The 16,736-nt window shown below is 44.7% G+C and overlaps 1 protein-coding gene across 1 annotated transcript in view; it reads left to right on the top strand.

Moving 5' to 3' along the window:
• The first annotated feature begins 3,350 nt into the window (after nt 1–3,350).
• The window catches only part of aff2 (AF4/FMR2 family, member 2), a 242,409-nt gene continuing 229,023 nt past the window's right edge, over nt 3,351–16,736 (top strand). Inside the window, exon 1 of the mRNA XM_061725886.1 lies at nt 3,351–3,521. Coding sequence (XP_061581870.1) covers nt 3,469–3,521 — 53 coding nt within the window. The 5' untranslated portion in view covers nt 3,351–3,468. The remainder of the gene's footprint in view (nt 3,522–16,736) is intronic.

The raw sequence follows: 16,736 nt of genomic DNA, 5'->3' as shown, positions 1-16,736 counted from the left end.
CGCTACATCATCCTCTTGTTAATGATAATAACAATTATTATTATAACATTAACAGTATTAGCAGAATTACACTATGATGTATCTATTCAACCATCCTTGAAGGGGAAACAACAGTTGCCGAAGCCTTTCCTTTTGTGCAGTGTGTTGACACCTGAACGCTCCAGATGAGCAAACATCTGCTTTTAGAGAGGTGATCACACTTACTTAGGATCAATAATAAAATCCATTGCATAAGCAGGTCCTGGCTGCTGAATGTGCTCTTAGTTTTTCTCACACTGTTTCTTTGCTTCAGTTAGATTTAGCCAAGGAAGTAATGACACCGTGAGCTGTCATGTTGTTCATCCAACGCTGGCTTTACCTGGTGTTAACATCTGGGCAGGACCGTGTCATTTATTTATGCTCTAATGTCAGCGTGTGAGGTTTACGTGCTCTTGCCGGGTCTGGGTTCTGTCTGTGAGAACATCGGCTGCCTCTCCGTCACCAGGCCTGCATCAGGCCCACTGCTGCAGCCGACTGTAAAGATAATAGTTCAGATGTGACTCTTCGGGGATCTTGATCTCATAATCCCAACCCTACTCCAGATGAAACCTTTGATCACATAATTCTGCTTGTCAGGGTTTCCTTCACTCAGACACACATGGATGGTCTAAAATGCATCCAGCCCTGCTCAAACACACGTCCCCCTGAAGAAATCTGCTCCCAGTGGTCCTGCCGCCCTGCCTGCACACATCCACAGGGGGAATGAGGATTCCTGTCATCTTTTTAGATCCAAACATTCCCTTCCATTTGCTTCCTTCTGTAAAGTTGTTTACTCATCATAGAGGTGAGATGAACGATAAAGATTCAGATTCAGACTTTTATTGTAGTTATACAGGGCACAACGAAATTAAGGGCAGTACGGGGTGGTGTTTTCCTTCAAAAACAGATTTAAAAAAAAGTAGAATAAGTATAAATAAAATAGAATAGTATAAATAGAATAGGGCGGTCCTGGAGGCAAAAACTCGGGTCTGGGAGGAGTTCGGGGAGGCCATGGAGGAAGACTTTCGGTCGGCCTCGAGGAAGTTCTGGCGGACCGCTCGGCGCCTCAGAAGGGGGAAGCAGTACTCTGCCGGCACCGTTTATGGTGCGGGTGGGGAGCTGTTGACCTCGACTGGGGACATCGTCGGACGGTGGAAGGAATACTTCGAGGATCTCCTCAACCCGACTGACATGCCTTCCACTGAGGAAGCAGAGAGTGGGGACTCTGGGGCGTGCTCATCCATCACCCAAGCCGAGGTCACCGAGGTAGTTCGTAAGCTCCTCGGTGGCACCGGGGGTGGATGAGATTCGCCCTGAGTACCTCAAGTCTCTGGATGTCGTAGAGCTGTCTTGGTTGACACGCCTCTGCGACATTGCATGGAGGAAGGGGACAGTACCGCTGGAGTGGCAAACCGGGGTGGTGGTCCCTCTGTTTAAAAAGGGGGACCGGAGAGTGTGTTCCAACTATAGGGGGATCACACTTCTCAGCCTCCCCGGGAAAGTCTACGCCAGGGTACTGGAGAGGAGATTACGGCCGATAGTGTGGATCTGGAGAAGGCATTTGACCGTGTCCCTCGTGCCATTCTGTGGGGGGTCAGTGAGTATGGAGTCCGGGGCCCTCTATTAAGGGCTGTCTGGTCTCTGTATGATCGGAGCAGGAGTTTGGTTCGCATTGCCGGCAGTAGATCAGACTTGTTCCCGGTGCATGTTGGACTCCGGCAGGGCTGCCCTTTGTCACCGGTCCTGTTCATAATTTTTATGGACAGGATTTCTAGGCGTAGCCAGGGGCCGGACGGGATCCAGTTTGGGAACCACAGGATTTCGTCTCTGCTTTTTGCGGATGACGTTGTCCTGTTGGCTTCATCGGACCGGGACCTTCAGCATGTGCTGGGGCGGTTTGAGGCCGAATGCGACGCGGCAGGGATGAGAATCAGCACCTCCAAAACCGAGGCCATGGTTCTCCACTGGGAAAGGGTGGCGTGCCTTCTCCGGGTGGGTGGAGAAGTCCTGCCTCAGGTGGAGGAATTAAAGTATCTCGGGATCTTGTTCACGAGTGAGGGAACGATGGAGCGGGAGATTGACAGACGGATCGGTGCAGCGTCCGCAGTTATGCGGTCGGTGTACCTGACCGTCGTGGTGAAGGAGGAGCTGAGTTGAAAGGCGAAGCTCTCGATTTACCGGTCAATCTACGCCCCTACCCTCACCTGTGGTCATGAACTTTGGGTAATGACCAAAAGGACGAGATCGCGGATACAAGCGGCCGAGATGAGTTTCCTCCGCAGGGTGGCTGGACGCTCCCTTAGAGATAGGGTGAGGAGTTCGGTCACCCGGGAGGAGCTTGAGTCGAGCTGCTGCTCCTTCACATTGAGAGGAGTCAGCTGAGGTGGCTTGGGCATCTGTACCGGATGCCTCCTGGACGCCTCCCTAGGGAGGTGTTCCAGGCATGTCCCTCCGGGAGGAGACCCTGGGGGAAGACCCAGGACACGCTGGAGAGACTATGTCTCTCGGCTGGCCTGGGAACGCCTCGGACTCCCCCCGGAATAGCTGGGGGAAGAGCTGGAGGAAGAGCTGGAGGAAGAGCTGGAGGAAGAGCTGGAGGAAGTGTCTGGGATGAAGGAAGTCTGGGCATCCCTGTTGAGACTGCTGCCCCCGCGACCCGGATCTGGATAAGCGGCGGACAATGGATGGATGGATGGATGGAAAATAGAATAGACTCCGTAAAAAGAACGGTAGGCTATATGTACAAAAATGTGCAACAGATACAAAAATGTGCAACAGAGCAGTGTAAACACGTGACCTCAAGTAGCAGCAGTAAAGATGTGTGTAATTAGTGGTTTCCTTGATAAGAACACAAGAACATGGCAAGAACATGCACCTTTCTTTCTTTCTTTCTTCCTTTCTTTAAGGGATTTATGTAACACTTTGGAGCGATGCCCATGTGTGTGTGTGTGTAAGTAGGGAAAGGAAAGGGGGTAATTTGCAAAAATCTGAGGAATATAAATAGCTGTCTTTGTTATTAAGGCACATTTTTCCAGTGAACATCTCAGTATGACTCGTTGTCTCTGCGCCCCCTTTCTCTCTCTCTCTCTCTCTCTCTCTCTCTCTCTCTCTCTCTCTCTCTCTCTCTCTCTCTCTCTATCTATCTCTCCCGTGTGCGTGCGTGTCTCGCGTGTGCACGCGTGCGCTCCCTCCCTCCCTCCTCCATCCCTCCCTCCCTCCATCCCTCCCTCCGCCGCTGCTTGGCTGTCAGCTCGCTCCGACCACGTAGCAGCTTCCTGGCAGCGCAGCAGCTTGTCTCCACTCACTCTCTCACACACACACTCTCACACACTCTCACACACACACACAGACACTCACACACTCACGCTCGCCATCAGCAGCGCATGTAGAAGCGCGTCCCCGGCTCGGACTGTACCCGGTACCAGCAGCACCAGCAGCACCAGCAGCACCATGGACCTCTTTGAGTTGGACTTTTTCCGGGACTGGGAGCTGGAGCAGCCCTGGTGAGTCCTGCCTCTGCTTCTGCCTCTGCCCCTGCCTGTGCGCTTTTCTCAGCCGATCACGCATGCACGCCCCGCGGAGGGGACGCACGGGCCCCGGGACGGGGTCCGTGCGTCCCCTCCGCGGGGCGTGCAGCCGCGCGTCCTGCAGGGATCCGTGCGTCCTGCAGGGATCCTGCAGAAAGCTCTGTTTCTTTGTGCCGTTGTTGCCGGCAGCAGCCGGGCTGGCGTGTACACGTAGCAGACCCACGCGCACGCACCCAGGCAACACGCGCACGGCGGTCCGAGCATCCCATTGTGACCCTGAGGAATGTGGGATGCGGGTGCGAGCCGCAGCAGGTCCCCCGGCGGAGCCGCGCACGGAGAGCCAGGCGCGGCGCCGCCGGCAGCGGCAGCAGCTCAGCATCCTGCACAAGTTTGGAGCCCCATCTTCATCTTCACTGCCCTCCTTATGGGCCGCTCAAGTTGGCCCGGGTGACTTATTGTGCGCAGTGTTTGGCTCACACTCGTCTGTTAAATGGGTATTAATGAATGGGATGGTTTATATTGTGAATTTGGTCCAGGAGGAGCGCAGTCTCCTGTCACGTGTCCATGTTTTTGTCTTTGTTTTAGGGCTGAAATAATGAATGTGGATGGAGGCATCAATTTGAAGGTGTTTTGATAAAGAAAATACTTTGTGAGGTGTTCCATGGCCAAAAAGTTTTCATAGGGGGGGCCAGATGGGGCCACTTAAATTTTTGGGGTGGACACCAAAATTAAAAGCCATCATTAGGCTACAGGATTTTATTATACTGTAACTGTTGTAGTATACAGGTTCAGAAATATTTAAAGAAATGCCTACTGATATACTTAGGTTTATTGTGTTACATTTAATGTTACTAATGGTCTAATGTGCATAGACTAATAGTACTACTGTGAGTGATAGCAGATCAAGAGTGGCTTCCTGGGCCTGTCTGGCTGTGCATTTGATTTGGCCCAAATGATTTGGGATGAAACACATTACTGATGATAGAATCTATGTGCAAGTGTTTTTTTTTTGTTTTTTTAATTGAGGCAAGTGGGGTGGCCAGCAAAATTTGGTGGCCATGCCACCATGTCCATGTCCATGGCTGTCAGGTAAAGCAGAGGCTTCCAGCTGCTGGAAGTGCTGCTGCAGGCCTTTCAGCAGGTTCCTCTCACAAGCCCAAGCACAAGAACCACTGTGATGTGGGAGACTTGTCCGGATAAAATCTCAAAAAACAAGTTGAAGCAGCGAATAAATCTATAGTTTTTCTGAATTTGTCTGAGCTGAACTTTGAAGCGCTGAGAGTCAGACGGCTATCTGAAGAGTTGCGTTGCCTGGAGCTGCCTCTCCTCAGGGGAGTCTTTCTCTGAGCTGCACAGGACCCGGGAACAAAGGCCCGGGAGGGGAACAGAGCCTTCTGTCTGCAGGGTTTTAATGCTTAGCAGGCCCAAATATACAGTAGTGGAGGTTAAAATAACAACCAAAAGGAAAGGCTTGCATGAAGTTAAACATAACTCTGCTTCTTAGCATGATTTTAATGGTCGTATCGTATCACTCTGTGGTTGAATGGAAGCGGAGGAGCCAGCTTTGACAACAGTCAGAGCATTTCTATCACTCTTTTAGCCAAGGTACTTCACAGGATTCTCCTTTTCTTGCTGTGTGTTGCAGTGGAACCAGCCATGTACATCTCCACCATTGTTATCCAACACAACTGCTCTGTGAGATATATCAGTATCAATACATACCCCCCCATAAAAGATGCTTGGCATCATTTAGAAAGGGTGTTATCACAGTTTGTCAAGCAGGGCGACGCTGACTTCATAGTTAAGTACGCTGTCAGCGCCGTGTACAGCGACGGCAGCGGGGAGACAACACAGCTGAGCAGATGCTGTACCGGAGTCAAGTGATGTTTTCACAGTCGTGCTAATAGATAAATGAGGAACTTTATCATCATTTAGTAACACGGTGCATTATGTGTCTTTCTAACAGCTCCCAGTGAAGAGAGGCTGTTTCTTCCATTTGTATAGGCATGAAAAAAATAAATCCTTATAATTACAAAGAATTAGATACTTGAATGTGATTAAAGAGATAATTAAAGTTTATTAACATAGTGTTAAATGAATATGGTTATAGATTAAAGCAGAAATGTCAGTATACAGTCTCTGACCTTTTATACATTAACTATTGCCCAAGTATTGGCATATATATTTCTCTTGAGCAATTTATGCAGTGTTGTGTTTTTATCCAACATTAGATTGTTTAGTTTCTTTGAGGGTTTCTAATATTGCCCTGTGATGGACTGGCTACCTGTCCAGGGTGTAACCCCTGCCTCTCGCCTGTGATTAGCTGGGATAAGCTCCAGCAGACCCCCGTGACCCCGCAAAGGATAAAGCGGGTATAGAAAATGGACGGGTGGATGGGTTTCTAATATTTTCCGTACTGACAGCGACCTGGACCAGGACCTTTAGCTGCGATGGAGCTACGGACAGACGGCCTCCGCACTGTTGAAAGAAATCTGCACTATTTCAGGATGCATTTCAAGGCCTGGAACCTGCACGATAGAAAATGTCATGAGAAACAAACAAACGTGGAAAAAAAAGCAAAGTAATAACGTACAGCATGAGTTTTTTTAAGCCCTCCTGAGATGAAGGGAAGTTGCCCGCTGAGGCCGAGCTGCCTCGGTCTCTCTAATATATGGATGTGGCATGTGGATGTAGGCAAACAACACAGACACTGGGCATGTTTCACTGGAATATTTACTGGCTGTTGTTTATGTTTGCACTGCGTCGTGTCACAGAGGCGTAAGTGCAGGACAGTTGTCCAGATGATTATCTGCTCAGTTCTGGCCTCAGAATATGCATGAATGTGATATCTACTGGTGTTGGGAAAGTCCTCCAGGCCTCAGTTAGCAATGAAAGCTGACCTGAGCAGTTGTTTCGCTAGATGCTTCTTATATTTCCTTTTCTCTACGATAGCAAGAAGGATGGGAGGTTGTGCGGCCCATAATACCGGTTCAGCAGGAACACAATAACCTGGCAACCATGTTGCTGTTTTGGATCCTTATTCCAGCTGGGAGTGAGTGAGCATGGAAAGTGACACACACTGCTGCCCCTAGCAGCCGCGGTGGAGGTGCCCAGGGGCGAGGTACTTAACCCCCCTCTGGAGGAGAGGAGCTGCCCGGGGCTCAGCGGCCAGCCCGGATGTCTACACATGTAGCGTTCCCACTGCCACCTCTCCATCACTGCTGCGTGTCACGCCTCGGTCTGGGAGATCAAGTCCCACCGAAACAAGACTCATCCCACAGGGAGAACGCAGGAATGTTTGTAAAACATCCAATTAGAAAGAAGATCCTGACGAGGGGAATCGTTACGTCTGAGAGAGATTTTCAGTGAATGGAAACTAAAGGTTTCTCCTCCATCCAGTTATGTCCTGTAGCTGCTCAGCTGCTGTGATGACTCGCTTCTTCTTCTGACCCTAACACCGCTTCTTAATAGTTGATTTTTTTTAAGGATTTTTAATAGCAAAGTGAATAAAATAGTTTTCAGTGTCGCATCCTTTCCTGTTGTTGGATGCACTAACAGGAAATGAGAAGGTGTCCTTGTGTCTGATATTATTTCTCAAAGAAAAGCTGATGTTTCTGGAACTTGTCCAATAACTTATTTTTTAACTTGTAATTTACGCTTTCTATCATTACTACTGTGTCCTACTGGGTAGTACTGGGTAGTACTGGGTCCTACTGGGTCCTACTGGGTCCTATTGGGTAGTACTGGTTAGTACTAGGTCCTACTGGCCGGGTACTACTGGGTAGTACTGGGTCCTACTGGGTCCTATTGGGTAGTACTGGTTAGTACTAGGTCCTACTGGGTCCTACTGGGTCCTACTGGGTCTTACTGGGTCCTACTGGGTCCTACATAGTCCTACTAGGTCCTAATTGGTACTACTGGGTCCTACTGGGTCTTACTGGGTCCTACTGGGTCCTACTGGGTCTTACTGGGTCCTACTGGGTCCTACTAGGTCCTAATTGGTACTACTGGGTCCTACTGGGTCTTACTGGGTCCTGCTGGGTCCTACTAGGTCCCAATTGGTACTACTGGGTCCTACTGGGTCTTACTGGGTCCTACTAGGTCCTACTGGGTCCTACTGGGTCCTACTGGGTAGTATTGGGTCGTACTGGGTCCTACTGGGTCCTATAGGTCCTACTGGGTACTACTGGGTACTGTAACAACCATTTGCCAAAATATCTCTGCAAATACGATTACCTCCTGGTAGTGCTGGGCGGTATACCGGTTCAGACCGAATACCGGTGTTTATTTTTCTTATGATATGAATTTTTCATATACCGTAATACCGGTGAGTATGTACAGTAGCGTACACAACGTTGGGAACGTAGCGCCGCTGGACACTGTTTGTGAGGAGACTGTTTAGCAGTAGTGATGCACCGATTGTTCAGTAACCGAAATTGTTCGGCCGAAAATGGCAAAAAAACACTTTCAGTGTTCGGTTGAATAAGTGGGAAAAAAACCGAACAATTAATAACGGCGTTGTAAAATAAGGAAATAGACTGGCCGCTCCCTTACCGGCTGCACCACAAACATAAATCGTTGGCCAACCAAAAAGTAACCACATAAGAATTTTACCCAACATTCACCAGGAGGTGGAACCAAAACAACATAATGCTGGGAAATTAAAACATGTTCAGTTTTTTATGTTCAATAAATATTTTCTACCTTGTAATTTTGTAAAAGATTTTTTTCTTTGAAAAGCCTAAATCAAATGTATTTGATTTGATTTGACAGTAAAATAGGCCATTCTAAGCCAATTTACTGCAGCAATTCCTTTCCAAATCATTAGAAAATGTGGTTAACACCCAGTTGTGCATGAAAAAAAAAATACCGTGATATACCGTGAAACCGATATAACTTTGAAAAATACCGTGATATAAATTTTTGGTCATACCGCCCAGCACTACCTCCTGGAACATGACCTCACCCAAACAAATGTATGTCTGACTGAACTTTCACTGGCGTTTTAAACAACCATTGCAGTCGCAGTTACAGCTCGTGTGTGCAGTCATGTCTGTTTCCACAGGTCAGTGCCAGGTTAAGAGAAATCCGTCAGTAGCCATCTCTACATGTGCGGTAAAGTTGTACTCCAGTTCCGGCTCCACCAGGTGCTTTAGCTGAACACACTTGTTTCAGGGAACGTTGCACTGCACCTGACTGCACTACTACAGGTGCCAGTGCTCGCTCTTTCACCACGCTTCTATGAGGTTTCCTTCTTACGTCACAGGATGAAACAAACTGGTGTCAAAATGGTACCATGTCAAGTAGAGAATCAAGCATCTTTGCAGTTTTGTTCACTTTAATGTTCTGTACACATGAGAGTTGCACGTTATCCCTTTTAGTCATTCTGTGTACGCGCTTGTTCTGTAACGTCTGGGCCGAAGCCTGAGGCCAAATAAAAAGAACGAGACCAACCTCTCACGTTGTCACCCACGAGGAGAGCTTTGGTGCCTTTTCTCACGTTTGGCCCAGTGCCGTGTTGCTAAAGGGCTGTCTGAGCCGGCCCAGACAGCTAGCTGGAGCACACCCACCTTATTTCCACAGTTACCTGTTTTAGCCTGGCTAGTTTAGCCATGCTAACCGTTGATGCTATTGGTTTAGGACTAGCAGAGCTCGAGACTGGAGGCCGCTTGCCAGGATTGGAGCCGCCGTGCTCAGGCCAGCTCGGTTCTGGCAGACCGGGCTGGAAGGGTCCTGATGTGATGATGTGATGTGATGATGTGCTGTGCTGTGTCTCCGGGCTCCTTCAGCCCATCCATGCCGCAGGAACTGTGGAGCTGCCCGCAAACATTTGTTTCAAATGTCACTTGGGCGACGGCATCAGAAATGACCCCTGCGTTTAGCTGACACTCGGTTAGTACAAGCTGTTTGCTCTTAGCTAATCTCCGTCCTGGAACCCTTCCGGGCCACTCACAGCCAGACGTGGCCGTCTAACAGCACAACAGAAAATATCCTCTTCAAAATATGAATGATGCTGCGCTGAATCATCTGGGACTGTTAGTCTGACTGTGGGACGCCTGATTGGCAGGTTTAAAGGTGTGGCAGCACATTCAGATCTGAGCTTTAGTTTTCTTTAAAACTTCAAACAGTCTGCTCAGACCTTGTCATTGCTCGGCCTTGGAAGAGAGTAAAAACTTTAGAAAGACTTCAGGGGTTCATCTTTTTGGCTATTACTGTAAATACCAATTTTGGCTACTATGTTTTTTTTTCTTTCAAAATCATAGCAGTTTGTGTGCCTTGAAGATATTAAAGCAACATGCATCACTCCAGCTTGAGCGGTGAAAGCACACATCAGATCTTAGTGGGTTAACATAATGGCCTCAGAGTATGTTTTTTTCTAACTCTATACTGCAACAGATCACATAACTTATGGTTCGGATTTGATTTGGGCTGTTTAGCAACAGATTTGATGTTTTTATTGGATCAGTAAACAATGAAAAACCAATCGAATTTCTTCCAGCTCAATGCACACGTAAAGTCTCTCTTCCATGTATGTTTTCATTAGCCCTGTAGCCATAATTTGATGGGCTGATACTGGTGTTGAAGGATGAAAAGATGGAAATTCCCCAACTTTTGACAGAAGTAATACTCCCGCTGCTGCAGGACACACAGGTCATTTCAACGTCAGCTCATTCAGAGAAGACGACGATGCTTCGTACACGAGAGCTGAATATTCAACTGGTCAAATGTTTAAATTATCTTATAATAACACAATTCCATTTTAAAACTGCAAAGAATTTGTCTTCTCTTAAACTAAATAATTCCTTTAAGGGGAAAAAGAACAGCAATAGGCATCTCAAAGAACTGAGTGTACAAAAAGGTGTTATTAAAAGGTATGATACCTGCTTAACATACTTTAGGCTTTGCTTAAATGAGATACCTACATTAAAAAATGCTGTTTTCAATAAACACAAGTTTGTTTCTTGGGCGTTTTCTCCCAGTGGTGCAGAGGGATGATGTTCTGTATGTGTTTTACTATGTCCATATGGCTTCCTTGTGATAAAGCCTGCATAAGGCAATTTATACTCACATATATGATGACCAATGCTTGACCAATGCTTTCAATGTATCACCCATGAAGTCATTTATGCTTCTCCGTTGAACCCCAGTGGCCTCAGCTGGAGACCCTGGGCCATTACCAGATACGTAACCATGAGTTGGTTAGCTGTGGGCTGTCGTTGACAGGGACGCAAAGTGCTTCCACATTGGCAGCTTCAAAGAGGGAAGAGGCTTTTCAAGTCCTCCTGCCCTGCATGCTCGCTCCCCATTTGAGCACTCAAAGTCCACATGTGCCAAACGCTTTTTTTTCTATTTTAGTTAGAAAAATTAATCTGTAACAATCAAACTAAAAGATAGCAAGTATTACTCTCCGACCAGGGTGTAGCAGATTGTCCCTGCAGGACTTCACTGATAAATTTACCAAAGTAATTCATAATTTAATAACCTCAGAAAGAAAAATTGACTTAACACTAATGTTAATGTATTTACACCAAACCACCGAGCTCATGAACCATTTACTACAAGTTTATTATGTGTGAATATGAAAATATATATATATATATATATATATATATATATATATATATATATATATATATATATATATATATATATGGAATTTAATTAATGCCCAAGGAATCAAGGAAAACCATTTAGTGTTTTATTATTTCCAGAGGTTCTTATAAGCTTATACTACATGTGTCAGTGCTACAGATCCATACATCAGTGATCCATGCAGACCACAGATCAGATGTTATTACATCACTACTATCTCAGCCTCCAAAGTCTATTTGACAAACGTGAGTGAGGGTAAGGTGAAGTCGGTCCTCATTACAGCCGTTTTTATCAGCCATTTCACTCTTGGTGAGTTAATATGCTAGCTCAAGCAAATAGTTTTGATACGCTGTTTTGTGCAATTGTAACATATGCATGCACCTCATTGTTTCAACATCCCTGGGTTTTTTTTTAAATTGGACAAAGCAGTGCTGGAATTAGTTTTAGTGTAGTTAATGATTTAAATGCAAATATGAGCAGAGTTCTCAATAGCCCCTTTCACACAGCCAGTTCGAGGCGGGAACGTTGCGCCTTTAAGCCGCCTCGCTGTTCTGTGTGAAAGTCACGGAGGCGGAATGGGGGGGCCAAGTGGCCCCACCAATAAGCCGGCAGCGGAGGTAGTCACAGAGCCGAAACGGGGTCTGTGTGAATGACACAGCCGGCATGCCGCTGACATGACGGTCGGACTGACGCTGTCGTCACGCCTCTGATTGCGGAACGCCGGCATGCTGTGTGAATTTACAGACGGGAGCGGCGTTATGCCGGCGTTGTATGGTTCTGTGTGAACCAACAAAGGCGGCGTATTGGCAGGACTTCTTTACACCAATATTGCGGAATCTCTGTGTGAAAGGGGCTAGTATTTCATGAATTGCTATAAACTAAACATATGCAGCTATGACACTTAAAGCCACACTTTATTCCTGGCATCCCAAAACAATTGATTACCCAGGAAACAGTCCAAATAGATATTTTGGATGGAGATGTAACAAGGTTGTACAAATAATTCAGAATTATTTTGGCTTTGGTTGGCTTCTTCAACATGGTTACAGCCTTAAAGGAGCATGAGGCAGGATTGAGGCAGGATTTATGAAAAAAATCGTATACGTTTTAAGTTTTCTAGTAATAATGTCAGATGAAGCGTTCCAAACCCAAAAGAATGAGCCCTCTAGTGTATCTCTCCTTTGCCTTGAACAGGCTGTGTGCTGCAAAATGTGCTGCAATTCGGGCCCAAATTTCCCGCGCTGTCCTGTGGATGTGACGTCACATGACGCTGCATGCACGTTCTCCCCGTTCTCCCGTGCCGGCTTCACTGTTGGATGCAGTACCCCCGACGGCCGTCGTGGTGAAGGGTGGCGCTAGAGAGTCTCATTTCTTAAAAGGAGCCTCATGCTCCTTTAACAAATAGACAATAGACATGTGGGGAAATGCAAACTATTACCTCCTCTGCTAACATGTCAAGTTGGTGCACTGTGACTAAACTGTGACCAACACCAACCATCCTCCTCCTGCAAAAAGCTGCAAAAGAGATCTAGAAATAACATTTTCTTTATCCCTCTGGAGAGGAGGAGCTGACATATTTCATTGTTTAAAAGATGAAGCTAAGTCAGTTTGATTAAGAAATATAAGAGCAGTTTAATAGAAGTGACATTGGAGGTCAATTAACTAAATATGATGTACAAATCAATACTGCACTAAATGTGGCATTGATATATGTTTTGTTAATAAAGTGACAGTTTAGCCTACAGTTATACCAATGTTTTATTTGAAAGTAAGAAATTCATAAAGAGGGATTTTGTTTGAATAGAAAATGCTAAATTAACTACTCCTACACACTAATTTCTCTCTTAACATAAAAGACACGCTTGGTATTTTATGTTAATTATCTATTTGTTTGTAAATCATGTATTTGTAGTTATTGTAACTAGGATAGAAAGATAGTAGCCGATGGTGGTGCCATTTAATTTTCCGCTAGGAGCACCAGTGTTACCTGTGGAGGAAGTTTGTTTGCAGCCCTGCAGCTAAAGCATACATGTAACTGCAGTAATTGTCCAGGTCAAAGACACCAACACCCCACAGATACTGCACTTCCTGCTGACCTGACTGCTCCTGATCACTGACCACCAGCCTGTAATGCTGCTTTGATGGAGGACATTTAATAGATTTTGAAATGGACACATCTGTTCAGAAAAAAAAATGACATTGGGAGATGAAAACCGGAAAGGAGAGAAAGAGCTACATTCAAATGCATCTATTTTCCTAAAAAAAAATTACAAAGGGGTTTTCAGGCATAAAAGACAACAGACACTCAACAGAAGCTACAGAAATCACTGAGATTTGCCTTAAAAGTCTGTCACCCGCCATTGATGTGTGGCTGATGTTTGACAGTAGATTTTCCCTTGAAGGGAAAAACAGAGAAAGAAAACAATCTTGAAGCTCTCTGCGCCTTTGTTAAATCTGAACGAACACTGTAGGTCTCCTCCTCCTCCTCCCTGAAGAAAACCCGTTTCATCTCTTCTCCTCTTTGTTGCTCTTTCTCCCTCCTCCTCCTCCCATTTCGCCTCATTTCATTCTCTCGCTCACAGATCTGAAGGCTTTGTATGATTGTAACAGGCCTCACAGTGAATATTGCATGCTCCTCACTGTAATTGCCCATCATGTAGCCGGCTAATCATAGCAGTGGAATCTGAGGGAGATCGCTTTGAATGTTAATTGATGCTGATGGTGATTGGTTGAACCATTTAAGTACTTAATTAGAGAATTGATTACACATTTCGCCAGCATGGAATAATAAGATTCCAGGAGCGTGTTTTGAAGCCTGAAAGTTCACATCCGCAAGAAGACGCTTTGATCGCTGTTATTTTTTTGTCAACTATCGAGACCTTTCAGCTGTTTGTATAATATTTCACATAATGCTCAATCAGTCTAATCAAAATGCCGCTTGTGTAAAACACACATAAGGATCAGGTGAAATCTCCAGTGAAAAGTGGTGACAATTTATTCAGCGTTCATTCTCAAAGTCTCATATTCAATCTAACAAGCCTCCCTCCTCTCAATCATCTCAGTCACACATTGAAACCCAACAGGCTCAGAATCATTCATCATGTTGAATTTTCTCTCCTCGCTGTGTGAACAGGCTCAGCCTGCCAAACCAGCCTCACTCGATGATACTGCACACCAACATGATCAGCGACTATGCACAGAAAAGCTGTGCCTCATCCCAAACTGCCAAGAATTCACAAACCTTTCTAAAATTGACAGCCGATAACAACGGAGAGCTCATACTGGTGGTTCCAAAATCCCACCGGGCTGGAAGGTGCGAGCTCCGCCAGCAGGAGTGAAGAAGCTGCTGGAGCAAGTCAGCTCACCTGGACTCCTTCTGGGAGGAAACAGCCGCTGTCCGTGGTGCTGAAAACAACACAGTGTTATTTGGATCTTAATTTGACATTCCACAAAGGCAGTGTTAATAACCTGTACAGCTACAAACAGTTATTTAATCAAACTTTAGCCTGGTATTTGTTTTTATGGAGAGTATTCTTGCTTGAAAATGAAGGAAAATTTGTTAAAGATACACTTTATTATTGTCAAAAACATCCAACTTGCTTATTTTGTTAGACTCAGTGGACAAAGTGATAACCAATAAATGAAGGATGAAGAAGAAAAAATTATTTTCCCTCACACCAGGGAACCAGAGAGAAATGAAAAATGTCCATTATAGAGGCTTCCAAGTTAAACATGTGGTAGCAAATTCTTTTTTTTTTTTTTTTTCGTTGTCATATTGTCCATATTCTCAAGTCACTGGTCAATTTTAAGATCAAAACAATTAACCCCCAATAAACTATGGTACATTTAACCCAAATATTGACAATGTATTGCAATATTTATACATAGTAGAACAATCCTCATTGTTAAGGCCCATACTTGGTCATTTTTGAAAGTAAAACATTTAAGTTTTCTTTTTACTAAATATAGTGGAAAATTGAGGCTCATATTGATTAATTAGTTAACAATTGGTTTTGGGCTTCAAAGCCCACCAGAACCATCAATCAGCATCTGGACCTTTTCTAAAAGGTCCTGGTCTGGAACATCCAGACTGTACATTGGATCACTGCCAAGGACAAGGAGATCAATTCTTTTAGAAAAGTTTCCAACATTTTATAGTAGAAAATAGAGAGACGTTAAAAAAAAAGCCTTATAAAGGTGACTGTTGCTGAAGTGACCACTTCTGGACTTGTCACAGACTGCGGTGGGTGCTCTTCATCGCGGTGGCCCTTCACAGACACAATGGCTGAAGGACAATTCCTGTTTGGGTGCATTGAATCATGAAAAAAGAGAATTATGGTGCTATGTTGAGGAGTAATGTAAATACAGGCTGTTAAGCCAAAACAAGGAGCTAAAAGACCAAATCATCCAATTTGACAACAATTGTCAACATTAGAACAGCTGCTGATCGGTTCACAAGAGGTGGATTGTATTATTCCACTCAGAAAAAGTGCTTTCAGTCAGTCTACATTCTCTGTTAAAGCTGCACTAGAATGGAACTCCATCCCTGCAACTATGAGAGAACTGGACACATACAGTTTATTTAGAGATCATTTAAAGAAATGGTTGATTAATACTCAGCTCTGTCAGCACTTAAACTTAATTGCACCTATCTGTACTTCTGTACCTTTCTGTACTTTTTCTGTATTCTTACATCTGTCCAGGGACTACAGATGAAAAATAGCCTCTTGGCTAATTCTGGCACATTTACAGCAATGTTTTATTGATGTGCATTGTCCCTGTCAAATAAACCAATAAATAAAAAAAATTAAAATAAATGAAAAATTAAAGGTGATTTAAGTGATTTCTGCATGATGTTAAAACTGTTATACAAAACATCATGAAAACACTGAGCTAGCTCATCATTATAAACTATAAACTATAAACCCAAGTCTTCTCTACTTCCCTCTTACTGACAAATGTAAAGGTTAGTAGTAGGGGTGTAACAATATTTCGTGCCATGAAATTTTGCGAAATTTTACAAAAACGTCATGATACGTGTCGTGGAGGTGACAAACTGTAGCGCGATATTGGGTTATTAATATTAATATATTGTGTTTACTAGTAACATCATATTGATCACGTGACGGCCGCGCCTCGACCCGCGGACCAAAATCTTACTACGCTCAGAAGAAACTAGTACGGTTTTGCCGTCGCGATCACGGGACTCTTGCAGGGTTTTGAGCTCTGAACTTTTACTTATAAGGTGAGCATGAATCCATCTTTTTTATGATGTAAAGATGAAACGATACCGGGGTTCACCTTACGGCCTCAGGCTGGAGCATGTGAAGTTCTGAGCTCTAGCAGTAGATAAATAACAGTCATGTTGCATTTTGAGTTTGAGACTTTTCATAGTTTATTTTTTTACTTTTATTTATTTATTTAATTTGAGTTGTTACATTTCTGGAAAAGAAAAACGTCAAGTCATACATGAGAGAAACTATTCAGCTTGTGGCAAAATATTTGTACTTGTATGAAACTGAAGATGCATAATGCAAACCTGACATTTACTTTTAGTTCAGTTTGTGGAAAATGGTTGGCCTGGCTTGCTCTTTAAAA

This window comes from Cololabis saira, chromosome 7 (assembly GCF_033807715.1).
Source record: "Cololabis saira isolate AMF1-May2022 chromosome 7, fColSai1.1, whole genome shotgun sequence".
Classification (NCBI taxonomy): Eukaryota; Metazoa; Chordata; class Actinopteri; order Beloniformes; family Belonidae; genus Cololabis; species Cololabis saira.
Note: the sequence above shows the minus strand (reverse complement) of the source record. Positions and strands in the feature narration are given on the sequence as shown.